General features: G+C 50.8%; 1 protein-coding gene across 3 annotated transcripts in view; it reads left to right on the top strand.

The window, feature by feature from the left end:
* C2CD2 (C2 calcium dependent domain containing 2) overlaps positions 1–16,876 on the top strand; it is a 64,999-nt gene continuing 48,123 nt past the window's right edge. For all 3 annotated transcript variants that reach the window (XM_035283359.3, XM_054249091.2, XM_035283360.3), the window contains exons 1-2: positions 1–599; positions 8,971–9,069. In XM_035283359.3, the coding sequence (XP_035139250.3) occupies positions 321–599; positions 8,971–9,069 (378 nt within the window). In that variant the 5' untranslated portion in view covers positions 1–320. The remainder of the gene's footprint in view (positions 600–8,970; positions 9,070–16,876) is intronic.

Below are 16,876 nucleotides of genomic sequence, written 5' to 3'. Positions count from 1 at the left end.
GGGACGCCCAGGGCGGCGCGCAGGAGGAAGCGCGCCCGGCCGCGGCCCGGGAACTTCCCAGACGCCGACTCGGGGGCGCCGGCCGCGGGGTCCGCTCGCGCCCTTGTTCCGCAGGTGTGCGGGGCTTGCGCCCACCCGGGCCGCCGCGCGTTTCCGCCCCGCCCCGAGGCCCCGGGCCGCGCTCCTTGCCGGGCTCCGGCCCCGCCGCACCCCCTCCACGCCCCCCGCGCGCCGCGGCAGCCGCCAGCGCGTATCCTGAGCCCGCCGCCCGCGGCCGGGGCTGCCGGGGAAGTTGGGGCGAGGCGGGCGGGGGATGCGCCATGGCCTTGGCCCGGCTGGGCTCGTGGCTCGGGGAGGTGCAGTGGCTCGCGCTGGTGTCGCTCTTCGTCGCGGCCCTGGCCACGGTGGGCCTGTACCTGGCGCAGTGGGCGCTGGCCAGGGCGCGACCCCAGCCCCGGCGGCGGGCTCTGGAGCCTGGCGAGGGGCCGCGCCCGGGGTCCGACGCGCTGCTGTCCTGGATCCTGACGCTGGGCAGCTGGAGGAGCCAGTGGCAGGCGGCCTGGGTGACCGCCCTGAACGAGGAGGCCGAGAGGAAAGGGGTGAGTTTCCGGGACTGCGGGCCGGGGGTGGCCGAGGCCGGGGAGGGTGGGCCGGACAGAGCTCTCTCCTGGAGGCGTCGCTGCAGCCCCTGACCGAGGCGAAGTGAGTCCTCCCTGCAGCGCAGAGCATCCATGAGAGTTAGGAGAGAGACTGGGGGAGCGAGGACCCTTAACGGGAGACCAAACTGATGGATTTTATTCCTCAGACGTCAGGTGCGCCAGGCCCTGGGCTCCGTGGGGGACAGGCTGACGGCTGGAGGGACCATCGGTACCGTGCCAGCTGGTACCTGCCCTGCCTGGAGTCCCGGGGCCAATTCCCGTGCCCGATAGGACACGTACTGAGCTTGCACCTGATGCGTGAATAGCTCTGACCCCAATGTGCTTCCTCCTCTCACAGAGCTGAATTTCACCAAGAATTTATCTCCAAAGCCTTGCGTTTCTTGGTATATAAAAATCCTGATCATTTGCTGGAGGCCAGCCACTGGGCAGACATCCTACCGGGGCTTTCGGTGCGTCTGCCATCTCTGGGTCCTCAAAACTCCTATGACATGGGTGTTACGACTGTTTACAGATGAGGAAACCGAGGCCTGGAGAGGGCAGCAGCCTGCCCAAGGCCACACAGCCTGTGGGCGACAGAGCTGGCGTGTGCCCGCAGTGGCGCTGGCCTGCAGGCGAAGGGCCTCACGGTCCTGTGGGTGTTTCATAGCCGCTCATTACTTGGTGACTTGTTTTGCTTTGAAGACACCTTACTTTAATGCCAAGCTCTGGCTTCTACTGTCCTTGGGCATTTCACAGGAGGGGTTGGAGCCTGGGTGGGTCTGGGGAGGCCCCTAGTCTTGGCCACTGCTCGGCATGTTCCAGGGCAGAGTTTCCTGCACCTGTGTGTGCAGCTCAGTGGCCATTCGCTGTAGAAATAGCAAAATTGCTAATTTTGAATGTTCGGACCCAGCAACCTTGAGAATATTCCACGGTGGGCCACCCTGTGCCTGGTCTTTGTGCCATGGCCTTGGAACACATGGCCACGGAGTTAAAAACAAAAAAGCTTTGAATGTCAGCATACAGCCAGCGCATCAGGAGACCTTGTTCTGAACTCTTGAAAAAGAAAATAAATGACTGTACCTTTTGGATGAAAAAGGCTTCAGGGGCAGTCGGCTGACTTTTGTCCTTGTGCCCAGAATCTGTGCCTCAGCTGTCCAGCGCTGTGCAGCTTCTCAGGGAAACCAGCTGTCTCTTTGCGAGCCCTCTAGCCCTGTTGACCTCACATCCAGGAGAAAATACAGGTATTTCAACAGGAAGCTGCCATCACCGACCCCTGACTGACCTGGTGTCAAGGCCTGGCTTCTGAGGCTGTGTCCTCTGCAGGCTGGTGGCATGATTGGGTACCAATCTCATTTCTGTCCTTTGTAGGAGGCAGGCGAGTGTTGGGGAATGACTTGTAAGTTCTGCTTCTGACTTTGGAGTTTCAGGCTCAGAGGCAGGGACCCTACCTCCTGTATATTTGGGATGGTTCTTTTCCTGACATCTATTCACTAGCCTCAGAAAATATGATCACCTTGGAGAAGATCCTTCCATATGCCTGAAGTGCGAGAGGTGGAGGAGAGGACATCCTCGCTGTGGCATCTGTCTTGGGCTGGTCAAGTCAGTCTGAGAACACTGAAGGAAATATTTGAAAGTTTTGGATGAAAACTTTTTACCTGAGTTTTTGTGTGCAAGCAGGGAGGGTTTGGGTTCAGAGAGAGGAGAGAGGGTCTCGGCGTGTTTGCGCTTCCTCTGTTCCCCCTCTACTGCGGGCCACACACTGCAGTTTCAGACTCCAGTCTCTCCTGACCTCCTGCCCGGAAGAGGTAGTAGTGTCCCAGCCCAGGGACATAGTCCATCAGTTCTGGGACATGAGTTGTTGGTGTTGCTTACTTTCTGGGGGCGGGGACGCAGCCCTGATGCCTGGGAATGCTGTTTTATTTGCATTGAAATGGAAGGTTGTGCGGGCAGATAGGATCTGGGTGACTGGGCTCCTGTGAATGAAGGTCACACACCTTCGCAGCATCCTGAGCCATTGCTGCTATGTGTCGGTGATGGCACTGTGGGTGAGCAGGTGGTGGTATTTGCATTCCAGGCTGCCCTGACTCTGGCAGTTGTCACATACCTTCCCAGCATCCTGGGCCATCACTGTGGTGACAGTGATGGCAATGTGGGAGAGCAGGGGCTGCTGTGTGCATTCGTGGCTGCCCTGACTCTGGCAGGAGCTTCTCGTTGCCCTCCCCCACCTCGATTCCTACTAATCCCCGATTAGGGCTGACACTCCAAGCCTGCTCTCTCCCGCCCGCCCCGCGCCAGAGAGCCACAGCTTAGTGCTCCCCCTCCTGCCTCTGCCTTGTCCTCATGTCACTCCGTCCTACCCAGGGAGGATACCAGTTCTTGGCCTGTCACTTAGGGATTGAGAGAACCCTGGTAATAACTTAATCACATCCAGCATTCTCTGTGAAAAGTGGAGTTTTCTATCCAGCGGAACGATAACTCCTCCCATTCCAGGTTTTACCCCAGCTTTGTATTATAAGATGGAAAGAAACCCTAAAAACTCTCCTGGTCGAAGCCCCTTCCTTCTCTAGAAGGGGAGACTGTGAGGCCCATGAGCTGGAGGAATTTGCCGAGGTCTGCCCATCCGTGGCTGCAGCCTGTTCCTTTGTGGGAAGCAGTTTCAACTTGGAGACCCAAATATTTCCTTTAAATGAGAGCCAGCAAGAAGGGCTCAGAGAGTCGAGTTGCTAATGTGTTATCCCAAACAGTGGCTCACGCCTCCTGGGATCCAAGGACTGGTCAGCTCCGGAGGAGTCCCTGTGCTCTCAGAGGACTCTCCTGCTCTCTGATGACCACTGCAGCAGCACAGCTCCCATGTTGCAGGGACCTCAGGTTCCCACCCTCACTCCAGAAAGGGTTCTAAATTATATGTGACAGTGATTTGCACTGATGTCAGGGGAAACCATTGCTGATGTGCCAACTGGCCAGGTAGACGCCAGGTGTACAGGGATCACCAGAGTCTCGCCCAGAGAGCTTAGCAGCACCCATGCCTGCCCCTACATCTGCCTGAATAGGCTTGGGGGCACATGAGGGTGTCCCATGGACTGAGAATCATCGGTGAGAAGCTGCTAGTGTGCACCTGCTGTCCATCAGAGTTCCTCCTTCACCCAGCACCACTTGAAAGCGGTGGTTTTAGCATTGACTCTTGCCTACACCTGGTCTGGTGTGGCAGACACCTCATTCCCACTAATGAGATGGCTCTTTGGTCACAGAGAACAGAAAGGACCAGCTGAGATTTTCCTTTTGCTCCCCTGCGATTACATCAACATTTACAAAGTGGTCCATGATAATCAGTTACACCCCGACACCCGCTGGGGAGTTTCCCTGACTGCTGCTGCACAGTCTCCTGACTCTGGGAGCAGCATGCTTGCAGCAGGGGCCCCCAGCCGTGGGCTGCACAGCGCTCCTCCCGAGGCTGAGGCCGTCTAGACCACGTGTGGGCAGTCCCATCCTGAAGTGAGGCCCGTGTTCTGTGGCCTGAATCTGGGCTTATCTAGCATTGGCCCACCTGAGTGGGATGAGGCCCTGGACTAGGAGGGTCCCAATGCTGTTTATTTCTTTAGTTCTTCAGCCCAGAATTTCTTTAGAGGAATGTTCTAAATGCAGATGTTCAAGACTATTAAACAATTTGTGGTCTTTGTGGAAAAAAAAAAAGATGCCATGTGAACTTGGAACGTGTTATTAATAGCACTGACTTGAATAGGAGTTTCTGTATTTAAAAAGTAAACAAAGTGGCCACCAGACTTCAGAGTCTTTGTAATGACATTCCGGTCCTGCTCTCAGAGTCCAAACTCCTTGACCAATGACAGTGGCCATGATGTAGGAAGCCAGTTGGCAGAACTGTGACCGCTGCTGGGGGATGCCCTTCCCTCTGTGCACCTCTTTGGGGCTATAAACCCGGCACCCTCCACCGGGGACCCTTCTGTTGCTCCAGTGTCCAGGGACCTTTCCTGCATGGTGCCTTCCGGCAGGTCATTCCTTTTCTTTACAATGCTTATCTCTTTTCTGTTTATTTAACTTCTCTAAATCTCTTGGGTCTCAGCTCAGAGGTCCCTGATCCTCCCCTTCAGCCAGGATGCTCCCTGCCCTGCCCTCCTCCCAACCCGCCAGAGTAACTTACGCCCTGGTCAGCTCCCGGCATTGTGAGCTGGGGGTGAGCCAGGACTGTCTGGGCAGAGCCAGACCCAGTGCCCCGCACAAAGCCGGCTCTGGGCAGGCCCTGGGCGCAGTGCGGTGAATTGATGGGTCCCTGGCTGGGAGAAACAGTGGTGATGCCCATTACCCCATCTGGACTCAGGCTTCTGTCTTGGGAGCCAGCCAGGCCTGGGCAATACAAGCTGTTTAATGTGCTTTGATTTTCACTTCTAAAGACTCAACATTAAGGGAGGCTCTGGTGAGTTTGCAAGTCCTCAATGCAAAACCCAGGAAGAGGCGCCAGTTCAGCTTGTTCCTTGCACTCACCCATTCTCCCAACAAGACAGGAATTCGGGAAGGTGTGGGCGTGGTGTTCACATCAGCTAAAATTCAGCCAAAGCTAACTTCCACTCCCGAGGCCTCCTGCTAGGTTGCCGAGGAGGGAGGGTTCTTTAGCCCGTGGGGAAGCTCTGGAGCTGGGTGCGGGTTTGCTTCCTGCTCCGGCTCTGCTCTCCCCGCTGTGCGATCCTGGGAGAGCCTCTGCATCTGTAGAAGGGATAACTTTGGGTTCCATCCAGAAACGAAACCTACTCTCCTGGAGGTGAGATCAGATCTGCGTGAGGCATTAACAGAACGCCTGGCACATAGTGAGTCAATAAAGGTGGGCTGCTCTCTTTAAAGTCTTTTTTAAACTTTATTTTGAGCTGCTTTCACAGAAAAGTTGAAAAAAATAATTCAGTTTTCATATATTCCTCACTCAGTCTTGCATAACCACAGCTCAGTGATCAGAACCAAGAAATCAACATTGGTACCATGTTACTATGATTCGTAACACAGCAAGATTAACGTAACAGTTCAAGAGATTAACATTGTCACAACGCCTAACAACTGAACCAAAGGCCTTCTTTGCATTTCGGCAGTTTTCCGCCTGTCTCCTTTTATCATTCCAGGGTCCTGTTAAGGGTTCCTGCAGCGTTGAGCGACTTCATCACCTGAGTCTGCCAGGGTTTCTCCGTCTTTCTTTGCTTTTTATGACCTTGATAACTGAAGACCATTGATCATTATTTTGCTGACTGTCCTTCCGTTTGTCTGGTGTTTTCATATGGTTGGAGGGAGGTTCTACAAACCACAGAAGTGGCATGCACCGTGGATGGGGCTTGTGATGTCAGCGTGTCTCGTTGCAGTGGATGCTGGGCGTGGTGACTTGGTTGAGTTCTGCCGGGGTCGTCCTCATGTATTTTTTGTCTCCTCCTGTATTAGTCCATTCTCGCATTGCCAGAAAGTAATGCCTGAGACGGGGTCGCTTCTGAGAAAAGAGGTTCAGTTGGCCGATGGCTCTGTAGGCTGTAAGGAAGCATGGCAGACTCTGCCTCTGGGGAGGCCCCAGGAAACTTACGTGATCCCGCCGTGATTGGTGCAAGGTGAAGAGGGAGCAGGTTTATTTTATATGGTCCAGAGCAGGAGGGGGAGAAAAAGGCGGGAGGTGCCATACGCTTTTAAACAATCTCATGAGATCTCATGAGAACTCACTCACTGTGTAGGACCAAACGGGAATGGTGCTAAACCATTCAGGAGAACTCCCCCTGCCGTGATCCACTCTCTTCCCACCAGGCCACTCTGGCAACCCTGGGGATTACAGTTCTACCTGAGATCTGGGCGGAGACGCAGAGCCACACCATGTCACCTCCTTATACCTTTCCTGCTATAGTTAACAGGTGGTGTGGGGAGATACTTTGCGCCTGTATGGATCCCACTGTGCCTCAGACTTCCTCACTGGTTTTCCAGCCATCAACATGTCCTGTCTGCAGTGGTGACTTAGCTGCAGCTCGCCTGATGGTGACTTTGTTTCCTCTTCCTTCCTGTCTTTATTATTTGGAATTCTCCTGCAAGAGAGAACCATCATTTCTCCTCCAGTGAGATACTGATCTGATCGTTCAGCTCACTGTGGACTCGTGGATATTTATTCCGTGGGTACAGTCACCCTGTTTTCCTTTTTCAGTGTTTTCCTGGCAATTCTTGTGTGTTTCTTTTTCCTTGTGGACATTAAATCTTCCTTTAGTCTAAGCGGAAGGGCTTCTGGAATGAGGGTTCTCTCAGCATTGACACAGCAGCAGAGATGCAGAGATTCCCGTATTTGTGGTTGTGTGGCAGGCAAGTATGCCCTGCTCCTGAAACTCAAGGACTAGGCAGATCAGGAAAGGAAAAGCATTCTCCCTTAATAACTTATTTTCCTTGGGAGACCACCCCTTGACCTTAAGATTCCCAGCAAACTCTTTTCCAGGTTTGAATTCAGAAGGTAGTAAGGGAAGAGGGTAAACACTACATCTGCTGCCCAGGGGAGCATGAGTCTGCGCCCAGGCTGGTGTAAGGCAGCATTGTGTCTTTAGGCTACTGCAGAGAGTACATTGTTTCTCCACTCCATCCTCCAAGCGCTGGCGTGTTGCCTCCTCATGGTTCCCTGCCTGGCACTGGCCTCTGTGCTGGGTTCTGTTCTCTCAGGCCAGAGGGCCTGGTGCACAGAACTGTCTCATCGCCAAGCTCACAGCGTGACCCTGGCCAGCAGGTCCCACCCAAACAACTCCCACCAGAGAGAGCGCCAGGAGAGCAGTCCTGAAACCGTGATTTCATCCGTCTGCAGCAGTACATTTAATTCTCTGCTGACTTTTCGGGGATGAGGTAGATAGTGCAAGAACAGGGTGAGGTTGGAAGTGTATAAATCAAAATGTTCCGTCTTTTAGGTTTACTCATGGTCATTGGGAATTCTCGAGAAATAGTCACAGCGTAACCTCATTGCTCGCTCACTCGCACCATGCTGGGTGGAGTCTCCGGGGCACGGTTTCACACCACTTCCCCTGCAGCCTCGGTCAGCCTGGACCTAGCTCACCACGTGGAGATGGGATCGATGGAAGCGTGTGGGGCTGCATGGTTTTAACCACCCAGTCAGAGCTTACTTAAACATGACGTGCTTTCTACAGAACGTCAGGAACAGAGTTCAAGGAGAGTTTTGATCCAGGGTTGTGTTTTTGGCATCCGCGCTTGGCTTCTGAAGGGCTTGGTTTTGAGAGGACAGGACTTGGCCGGCCACGGAGCCCTGGTTTCTTTGTGATGAGTGAGTGGTCCTGTTCATCTAACTGCACATCTCTTGTTTGGATTTTTTTTTCTTTTTGAGACCCTGTCTTGGGGATGATCTTAGCTGAATACAACCTCCGCCTCCTGGGGGCAAGTGATTCTCGTGCCTCAGGTTCCTGAGTAGCTGGGATTACACGTGTGTGCCACCACATCCGGCTAACTTTTGTATTTTTGGTAGCGACAGGGTTTTGCCATATTGTCCAGGCTGGTCTCAGACTGCCGGCCTTGGCCTCCCAAAGTACTGGAATTACAGGTGTGAGCCACCACACCCGGCCTTGCCTGGAGATTTTTAATTGCAAGAACCAGAACAGACATGAGCTGACCGAGTTTCCTGGAAGGAGGCTGGGGGGACATGCAGAGCCAACGGCAAAGTGAACCTCAGGGCCAGGTGGCTCCAGAGGGCTGTGAAGTAGGGGCCTAGGGGTCTGCTCGGTGGGCAGCCACTAAGCACACGCATTTCTAGCTAAGGAATCTTGTCCATCCTCTCAGATCCCAGGGAGAGGAGAATGGGGGGGCACCCTAAGTAACCGTGCCACAGCAACCACACACAACGGGGAATGGTGACTTCTAGACCGGAACAGAGGACTGTCCCTAGGAGTCGGGGAGGACACAGCCCAGAGCCCTCGGTTTTGTGCTGGGCTAGGCGTCCTGCTAGACCCCCAGATCCACTGATGTGCAGGAAGCGGCTCTACCCTGAGTGTCTGTGTTTTTTCCCTTACGCTGTCAGCAGGAGGATTCAAAACACCTTTCACTGCCTTCCTGTGGCATCTTCAGGTTCGTTCCTGGGTTTCTGCCCTTTCCCCGCCTTCTCCCATAACTGAACCCTCCCCACTGAGCACAGCCATCCCCAGCTGCTCCTTGGAGGTGCAAACCTCCTGATATTTTAACCATTGCTGCTATTTAGAAGCACAGAGTTAACAGGAAGATGTATTTGTGCAGTTGCTTGATCTTTTGGAACTTTACACAGATATGTGATTTAAAAGATGCAGCCCCTCCTGTGCATGCCCCTCCTCATGCTGCCCCTCTGTTCCAGGGCCCGCCTTTCCTGTCCTTTGAGGAGGACCCGCGGCAGCAGCCCCTGGAGCTGGCGGTGGAGGCGGTCTCCAGCGTGCTCAGGTCTGCGGAGGAGAAGGTGAGTGGGGAGGCCTGTAAGTTCCCTCCTGCAGGAGGAAGGGAACTTCATGGCTGGGGCAGGGAGTTGACTTTGTTCAGAGTCAACTAAAACGCAGAACCTTTCACTGGAACAAAATCAAAACAACCATCTGGCTCATCAGCTGATGGGTGGTGAAGAAAGTGTGATCCGTCCACATAATGGGGCGTTACTCCGCCTTCTCGTTCATGCAAAGGAACGAGAGCCTGACGCTCGCCCAGTGCAGATGAACCCTGAAAATACCATGTCGAGTAGAAAAGGCCATCCACAAAAAGCCTCATGTTGTGTGACTCCATGTATATGAATGATCCAGAATAGATAAAGCAGTAGCCACACAAAGGAGGTTCGTGTTGCCAGGGCCGGGGTGGGGGACTCGGGAGAATACGGAGAGTGACTGCTGGGGGGACAAAATGTTCTAAAATGCTGGTGGTGATAGTTGTAGAACTCTGCGAATATGTTAAAAAGCATGGATTTGTGCAGTTTAAACAGGTGACTTCTGTCTCAGTACATCTGATACCTGTTGCTCAATGTGTACGTCTTGTTGTAGACTTTATGTATTCGTGATGTATCTAGAATCATGTGCATGTATTTCTGTACGTGTGAGCAATCTCCGTGTTTTGTAGAATTCACTTTCCTGTTGCTAACTTACTAGACTGGTCAGATACCATGATGTGTAAAAGCTTTTTTTTGGTTTTGTTTCATATATTTTTTTAGGGAGGGCATCTTACTCTGTTGCCCAGGCTGGAGTGTAGGGGGCATCAGCTTGCTGTATCCTCAGAGTTCTGGGCCCAAGCGATCCTCCTGCCTCAGCCTCCTGAGTAGCTGGGACTACAGGCACATGTCACCTTGCCTGGCCAACTTTTTTATTTCTTTTCTTCTTTTTGCAGAGATGGGGTCTTGCTGTGTTGCCCAGGCTGCTCTTGAACTCTTAGTTTCAAGTGATCCTCCCACCTTGGCCTCCCAAAGTGCTGGGATTACAGATGTGATTCTCCATGACCAGCTGAAGTGTTATCTTTAATACAAGTCTTGCCCTTGCACTTATTATATTATTGTTGTCGTTGTGGTTATTATCTGTGCTCCTTACTCTTGGGCTCTGAATTTTCCCCATTAACAAAAATAGTTTATTTGCCAGTTATGTTCAGCATAACTAGCAAATCCAGAGACCAGCTCCACACGGAGAAACCTGGTATTCTTGTTGGCTGCTGAATGCACTGATTTGTAATTTACAGTCTAGAGCTGCAGTTAGACAGGAGGGCATGGTCTCACTTTAGGAGGAGAAAGAAGGAACCAATGCTTCCCCCTTCCCCATAACTCACATGTGTATTTCCCATGTGTGTATAAATAAGATATTTTCGAAAGCCTGATCTACTCTGAAGTTCCATCCTCCATTCCTCCTCTCCCGACCTACAGCGTTGACTGTTCTTCTAAAGTTGGGCTGCTCCTCCTTCATCCTCAGCCCGTGTTTATAGGTCACCCGTGTTGCTGTAGGATGTTTATGGCTCTGTCTGCAGTTTATTATCAAGTTAAGTGTGTGCGTACCATTCAGCAGACAGCAAGGAGGGGTGCCTGTGTGGCCCCAGATGGAAGAGAGTTGCCAGCCCCACACCCCTCTCCTCGCGTATCCGTGTGACAGCTGGGGTATCCTTCCTGTGTTCAACACTCTTATCATTTCTTATGTACACTTTGCAACAGACTTTCTCTACATAGATCACCGTAATTTCGAGACTTCTCCAGGTTGGTTTTTGTTCTTTTCTTTGTAGTTCATTTTGCTTCGACCGTAATTCAGGATTCCAGATGAACCTGCACTCACTCACCCGTCTCCGGGTAATTACCCGTTGGATAATTAAATTGTTTTCTCTTTTCCCAAAAGTACAGGTGAAGCACCCTGTACCTGAAATCCGTGAGGTCAGGAGTGTTCTGGGATTTTTGAATATTTGCATTATTTTTACTAGTCAAGCATCTCAAATCTAAAATACTCCAATAAACATTTCCTTTGAGAATCAATCAACACTCAAAACGTTTCGGATTTTGGAGCATTTCAGGTTTTGGATTTCGGATTCGGGATCTTGGTCTGTGCCTCCTGACTCCTCAGACACAAGCACCGGAGGATCCCAGGGGCCGGCCTGAACCTGCCAGGTCACTGGTGTGCGCACTTCGACTTGACCAAGTGTCCCTCGGCCAGTCACCCAAGAGCCGTCTGGTTTTCTGTGCCCCAGCAGCATAGGAGAGCTCTCTTTCCTGCACGCTCTTCCCAGTGCTGGAGCCACACTTAGATAATCCTTGTCCTGAATGTCAGGCAGTCACAGGAAAATACTGGGATTGCAGGAGGAAGCCCATGGCAGCAGTGCAGGATGCCGAGACTGGCACCACCTGGAGAGCCAGGAGGGTCCTGTGGCAGGTGGACCAGTGCTGCCCATTTTACACTCTGGGGAGCTGAGGTGCAGAGAGCCGTGGGCCTGACCTCCGGGAGCTGCTTTGGAGGTGCCTTCCCTGGCGGTGAGCACCCTCTCTATTTGTAGCAAATAGGTACCGAATCCCTTAGTGGCTGAGTGGTTTCTGTGTGGTGTTTTCCGATACTTTCCCAAGTAAGAGAGGAGTGGACTGTTCAGGGCCGGCCTGGACACGGAGTGGAGGAAGCCGAACTGTGGAAATGGCAAGAGTCTATCTTTGAAAACCTTCGTATTGCCAGAAAAGTGGCCTTAGACAGTAGGCGATTCAATCGTAACCCTTTTAATAATCACAGTTGCAGAAATGGACATGACAGAAATAATACACGTAAATGTAAAGTGAAAAACAGCACCATATTTGTACGGCCATGACCACAGCAGCTGAAAGGTGGAAGCGACGCAACGGCCTATTGACAGGCGAATGGGTGAACAAAACGTGGCTCGTCCACACAGTGGAATGTAATTCAGCCAGAGAAAGAAGGGCATTCTGACACAAGCTGCAACGTGGATGAGCCTTGAGGACACGGTGCTCAGTTAAATCAGCCAGATGTGAAGGGACAAATGCTGGATGAGTCTACTTCTTAGCGGTCCCTAGAGTAGCCTGATTCACAGAGACAGAAAGTGGAATGGAGGTGCCCAGGGCTTGAGGGAGGAAAGTGGGGAGTTCGTGCTTAATGAGGACAGAGTTTCAGGTTGGGAAGATGCAAGTTCTGGAGGTGGGTGGTGGTGATGGTTGATACAACAGAGTGAATGGAGGTAATGCCACTGAACTGTGCACTCAGAAACGGCTGAACTGGTAAATTTTACGTTATGTGTATTTTACCACAATAATTAAAAATATGGAAGGGCATGGAGATTCCTCAAAGGTTTCATTATTTCACATAGCAAGCTTTGTTCAATTTGTTTACCCTTCCTTTACCTGAGCTGTGATTTGCCAATCCTTGTCAGGTGTCAATGACTTTATTTTCTTCTTAAAATTTATCTTTTAAGTTGACAAAAATTGTACATGTTTATGGCATACATGGTGTTTCGATACACACATACATGTGGAATGGCTAACTCTAACATGGATGATGTCATATACTTACCATTTTGAGTGGTTAGAAATTTAACCTGTACTCTTTTAGCAATTTTCAGGTGTCTAATGTATTGCTACTAACTTGAGTCACCGTGGTGTACAGTAGATCCCTTCAACTTACTCCTTCCAACTGAAATTTGGAACCCTTTAACCAACACCTCCCCAGTGTCCCATACTCCCTAGCCCCTGGTGACCGCCATTCTGCTCTTGTTTTCTTTGCATTTGACTTTTTAAGATTCTACTTTTGAGTGAGATCACGTGGGATTTGTCCTTCTGTGCCTGGCTTATTTCACTTAACATAATGTCCTCCAGGTTTACCCATGCTGTTGCAAACGGCAGGATTGTCTTCATTTTTGAGGCCAGTATCCGCTGTGTGTTTATACCACATTTCCTCTGTCCATTCATCTGTTGATGGACACTCAGGCCGATTCCATCTTTTGGCTGTTTTGAATAATGCCCCAGGTGTCTGATTTTATTTTCTTTGGATAGATCATTGACCTTTGAACAGCGTGAGGGTTGGGGCACTGACACCTCGTGCCGTCAGAAACCCACATATAACTTTTGACTCCACAGAAACTTGACTACTGATAGGCTGCTGTTGACCAGAAACCTTACTGATAACATAGTCAGTTGACATATTTGGTATATGTATCATATACTCTATTCTTACAGTGAAGTGAGCTAGAGAAAAGTGTTACTAAGACCATCATATGGAAGAAAAACCCTGTTTACTGTTCATTAGGTGGAAGTGGATAATCACAAAGGTCTTCATCCTCGTCATCTTCGTGTTGAGTAGCTGAGGAGGAGGAGGGAGAGGAGGGGCTGGTCTTGCTGTTTCGGGGTGGCAGAGGTGGAAGGAAATCCACCTGTTAGTGGACCTGTGCACTTGAAACCCGTGTCGTTTGAGGGTCAGCAGTATGCGCAGCAGTGGAATTGCTGGACTGTATGTTAGTTCTATGTTTAATTTTTAAAGGTGCGTCCACATTGTTTTCTATAATGGCCATAATAATTTACATTGTCACAGACAGTGCACAGGGGCTCCCTGTCTCCACATCCTTACCAACACTTGTTATCCCATTCTCACAGGTTTGAGGTGACATCTCGTCGTGACTTTGATTTGCATTTCCCTGACGATTAGTGATGTTGAGCCCTTCTTCACAGACCTGTCGGCCATCTGCACATCTCTTTTTGAGAAACATCTATTCAGATCCTTTGCCTTTTTTTTCTTCTTTTCTTTCTTTTTTTTTTTTTGAGCTGGTGTTTTTGCTCCTGCTGCCCAGGCTGAAGTGCAGTGGTGCGATCTCGGCTCTCTGCAGTCTCCACTTCCCAGGTTCAAGTGATTCTCCTGCCTCAGCCTTCTGAGTAGCTGGGATTACAGGTGCCCGCCACGATGCCTGGCTAATTTTTGTATTTTTCGTAGAGATGGGGTTTTACCATGTTGGCCAGACTGGTCTTGAACTCCTGACCTAGTGATCCACCTGCCTCGGCCTCCCAAAGTGCTGGATTACAGGCGTGAGCCACCTCGCCTGACTCCCTTTGCCCATTTTTTAATTGGGTGATTTGTTTTCTTGCTGTTGAGTTATTTGAGTTCCTTATTTATTTTGGATATTAACCCCATCAGATACGTGGTTTGCAAAGAAGTTACCCACTCTGTAGGTGTCTCTTCCCCCGTTGATGGTTCTTTGGCTGTGCAGGCTTTTGACTTTGATGCAGTCCCATTTGTGTTTTTGTTTTTGTTGCTGTGTTTTGGATATCACATAAAAAAAATCAATGCCCAATCCAGGATCTTAAAGCTTTTCTTATGTTTTTCTCCAGTAGTTTTATAGTTTCTGGTCTCACATTTAAGTTTTTCATCCATTTTGAGCTGATTTTTCTATATGTGCGAGATACAGGTTTAATTTCATTCTTTAGATGTGGATAGCCAGTTTTCCCAGCACCATTCAACATGTCAGGACTTTTTTTTTTTGAGATGGAGTCTTGCTCTGTCACCCAGGCTGCAGTGGCATGATCTCGGCTCACCGCAGCCTCCACCTTCTGGGTTCAAGCAATTCCCCTGCCTCAGCCTCCTGAGTAGCTGGGATTACAGGCGCACAGGCGCACGCCACCACACCTGAATCATTTTTGTATTTTTAGTAGAGACAAGTTTTCACCACGTTGGCCAGGCTGGTCTCGAACCCCTGACCTCGTGATCCACTTGCCTTGGCCTCCCAAAGTGCTGGGGTTATAGGTATGAGCCACTGCTCCCAGCCTCTCGGTGTCAGGACTCTGTGGAGATCAGGCTTCAGCATGCACAGATGGGCTTGCTGCAGTTTGCAGATACTCACAGGTTTTGGCAAGTTCAGACCTCAGGCTGCCTTGGGTCTATTCTGTCTCAAACATAGAAATTCTGCTCTTATCATAAAATCAAGACGAGTTCACTGTTGAAAACTTGAAAACCAGAATAATATTTAATAAAAACACAGGGTATTGTGTGAACTGGTGATTAGTTCTGTTCATGTACACTGCCAGTCTTCTTCTTCTGCATTTATTTTTTGCTACAGTTTACACTGTATTGCATTTATATTCTTTCCCGAGTTACTGAAATTCCTCAAAAATTCTAATGCATCAACTCGTAAGAGTCAAGGCTGGCTGGGCGCTGTGGCTCACACCTGTAATCCCAGCACTCTGGTAGGACAGAGCAAGCAGATCACGAGGTCAGGAGTCTGGGACCAGCCTGGCCAACATGGCGAAACCCCATGTCTACTAAAAATACAAAAATGAGCTGAGCACGGTGGCGCACACCTGTAATTCCAACTACTCAGGAGGTTGAGGCAGGAGAATTGCTGGAATCTGGGAGGCGGAGGTTTCAGAGAGCTGAGATCGCTCCATTGCACTCCAGCCTGGGCGACAGAGCGAGACTCCAGTCAAAAAAACAAAAAAGAGTGGAGGCTGTTGAGCAGTGTCCATGTTGTCCTGGTTAGGAGCAGGGCCCCTTGGGCTCCATTCTTTCACCTCCTCTGTGTGGCTTGCCTTCTCATTATAAAGGTAGAGGATCATACCCACCCCCAGACAGGCTGTGAGGATGGAATGAGTTACCGCAGGTACAGCGCGTGGGACGATGCCAAGCCTGTGCCGGGCTCAGTATTTCCGCCTGCCTCTCTTGTTATTTCTGCTCATGTGTTTATTTCCTCGCTGTTCCTGGAAGTGGAAGAGTTGAGGTATTTGAGGAACGCGAGTACGCACATTTTTAAGGATCTTGATACATATTGTCAGAAAAGCAGCCTTTTAGGAAGTGGACTATTTTTTATTTCTTGAGACAGGGTCTCAGTCTGTCACCCAGGCTGGAGTCTACCGGCACAGGCACTGCTCACAGCAGCCTCGACCTCCTGGGCTCAGCAGCCCTCCTGCTCAGCCTTCCGAGTAGCTGAGATTGCAGACATGCACCGCCATGTCCGGCTAGTTTTTTTTATTTTTTCTGCAGAGATGGGGTCTCACCTTGTAGCCCAGGTGGGTCTTGAACTCCTGGCTTTAAGCAGTCCGTTGTCCTCTGCCCTCCAAAGTGCTGGTGTTATAGGTGTGAGCCACCTCACCCAGTGAAAATGGGGGATTAAATTGCATTTGTTTTGATGCAATTGTTCGTGCTCACTAAAAAGTTAAAAATAAAAATGTCCAAACTGTTTTATTTAACATCTGCCTTCTGCCGCCGCCTGCCGGGATGGGGCTGCTGTTAACAGTGCCCCTGGAAGCTTTTTCCTGCCAGACGAAAAGCGCACACGTGGGCCCTTGCTCTGTTTCACAGCAGTTTTCCGTGTCGTTCTTGACTTTTACGTTTTTGTGGCCAAATGAGGAAAGGAGCCCTTGCCACTGCCTTGTCACAGCTGTGGCTCATGCTGTCCTTTGTGGTGGAGTGAGCCTGCCAGTCAAGTAGACAGGTCCCTCCCTTTCACGGGGCTGTGTGTGTGGCAAGAGCAGGCCTGGTGGTCTTCCGAGCGTCACAGTCGCTCTGGCCAGCCTGGGCGCTGTGCACACCCACGAGGAGGAAGTGTTGTTGGGATCTGTCTGGGCTCCTGCAGGGGTCAGCCGGGAGTGGAACGCCGTCGGGTGCTCGGGTTCCGTACTGGCCTTTTCGTTCTTGGACGAGCATCTTGGCCAAACATGACATATTTTTAGGGCACTGTTTTGCAAAGGAATCCAACCAGCTTAATCTCTTGTAAAATGTCCAGGATGGGACATTGCTTAACCTTCATGTGTTAAATGAAGAGGATAAGACATCAAGGCCTCTTTT

This window comes from Callithrix jacchus, chromosome 21 (genome assembly GCF_049354715.1).
Source record: "Callithrix jacchus isolate 240 chromosome 21, calJac240_pri, whole genome shotgun sequence".
NCBI classification, from domain to species: domain Eukaryota; kingdom Metazoa; phylum Chordata; class Mammalia; order Primates; family Cebidae; genus Callithrix; species Callithrix jacchus.
This window is presented reverse-complemented; position numbering and strand designations above follow the sequence as displayed.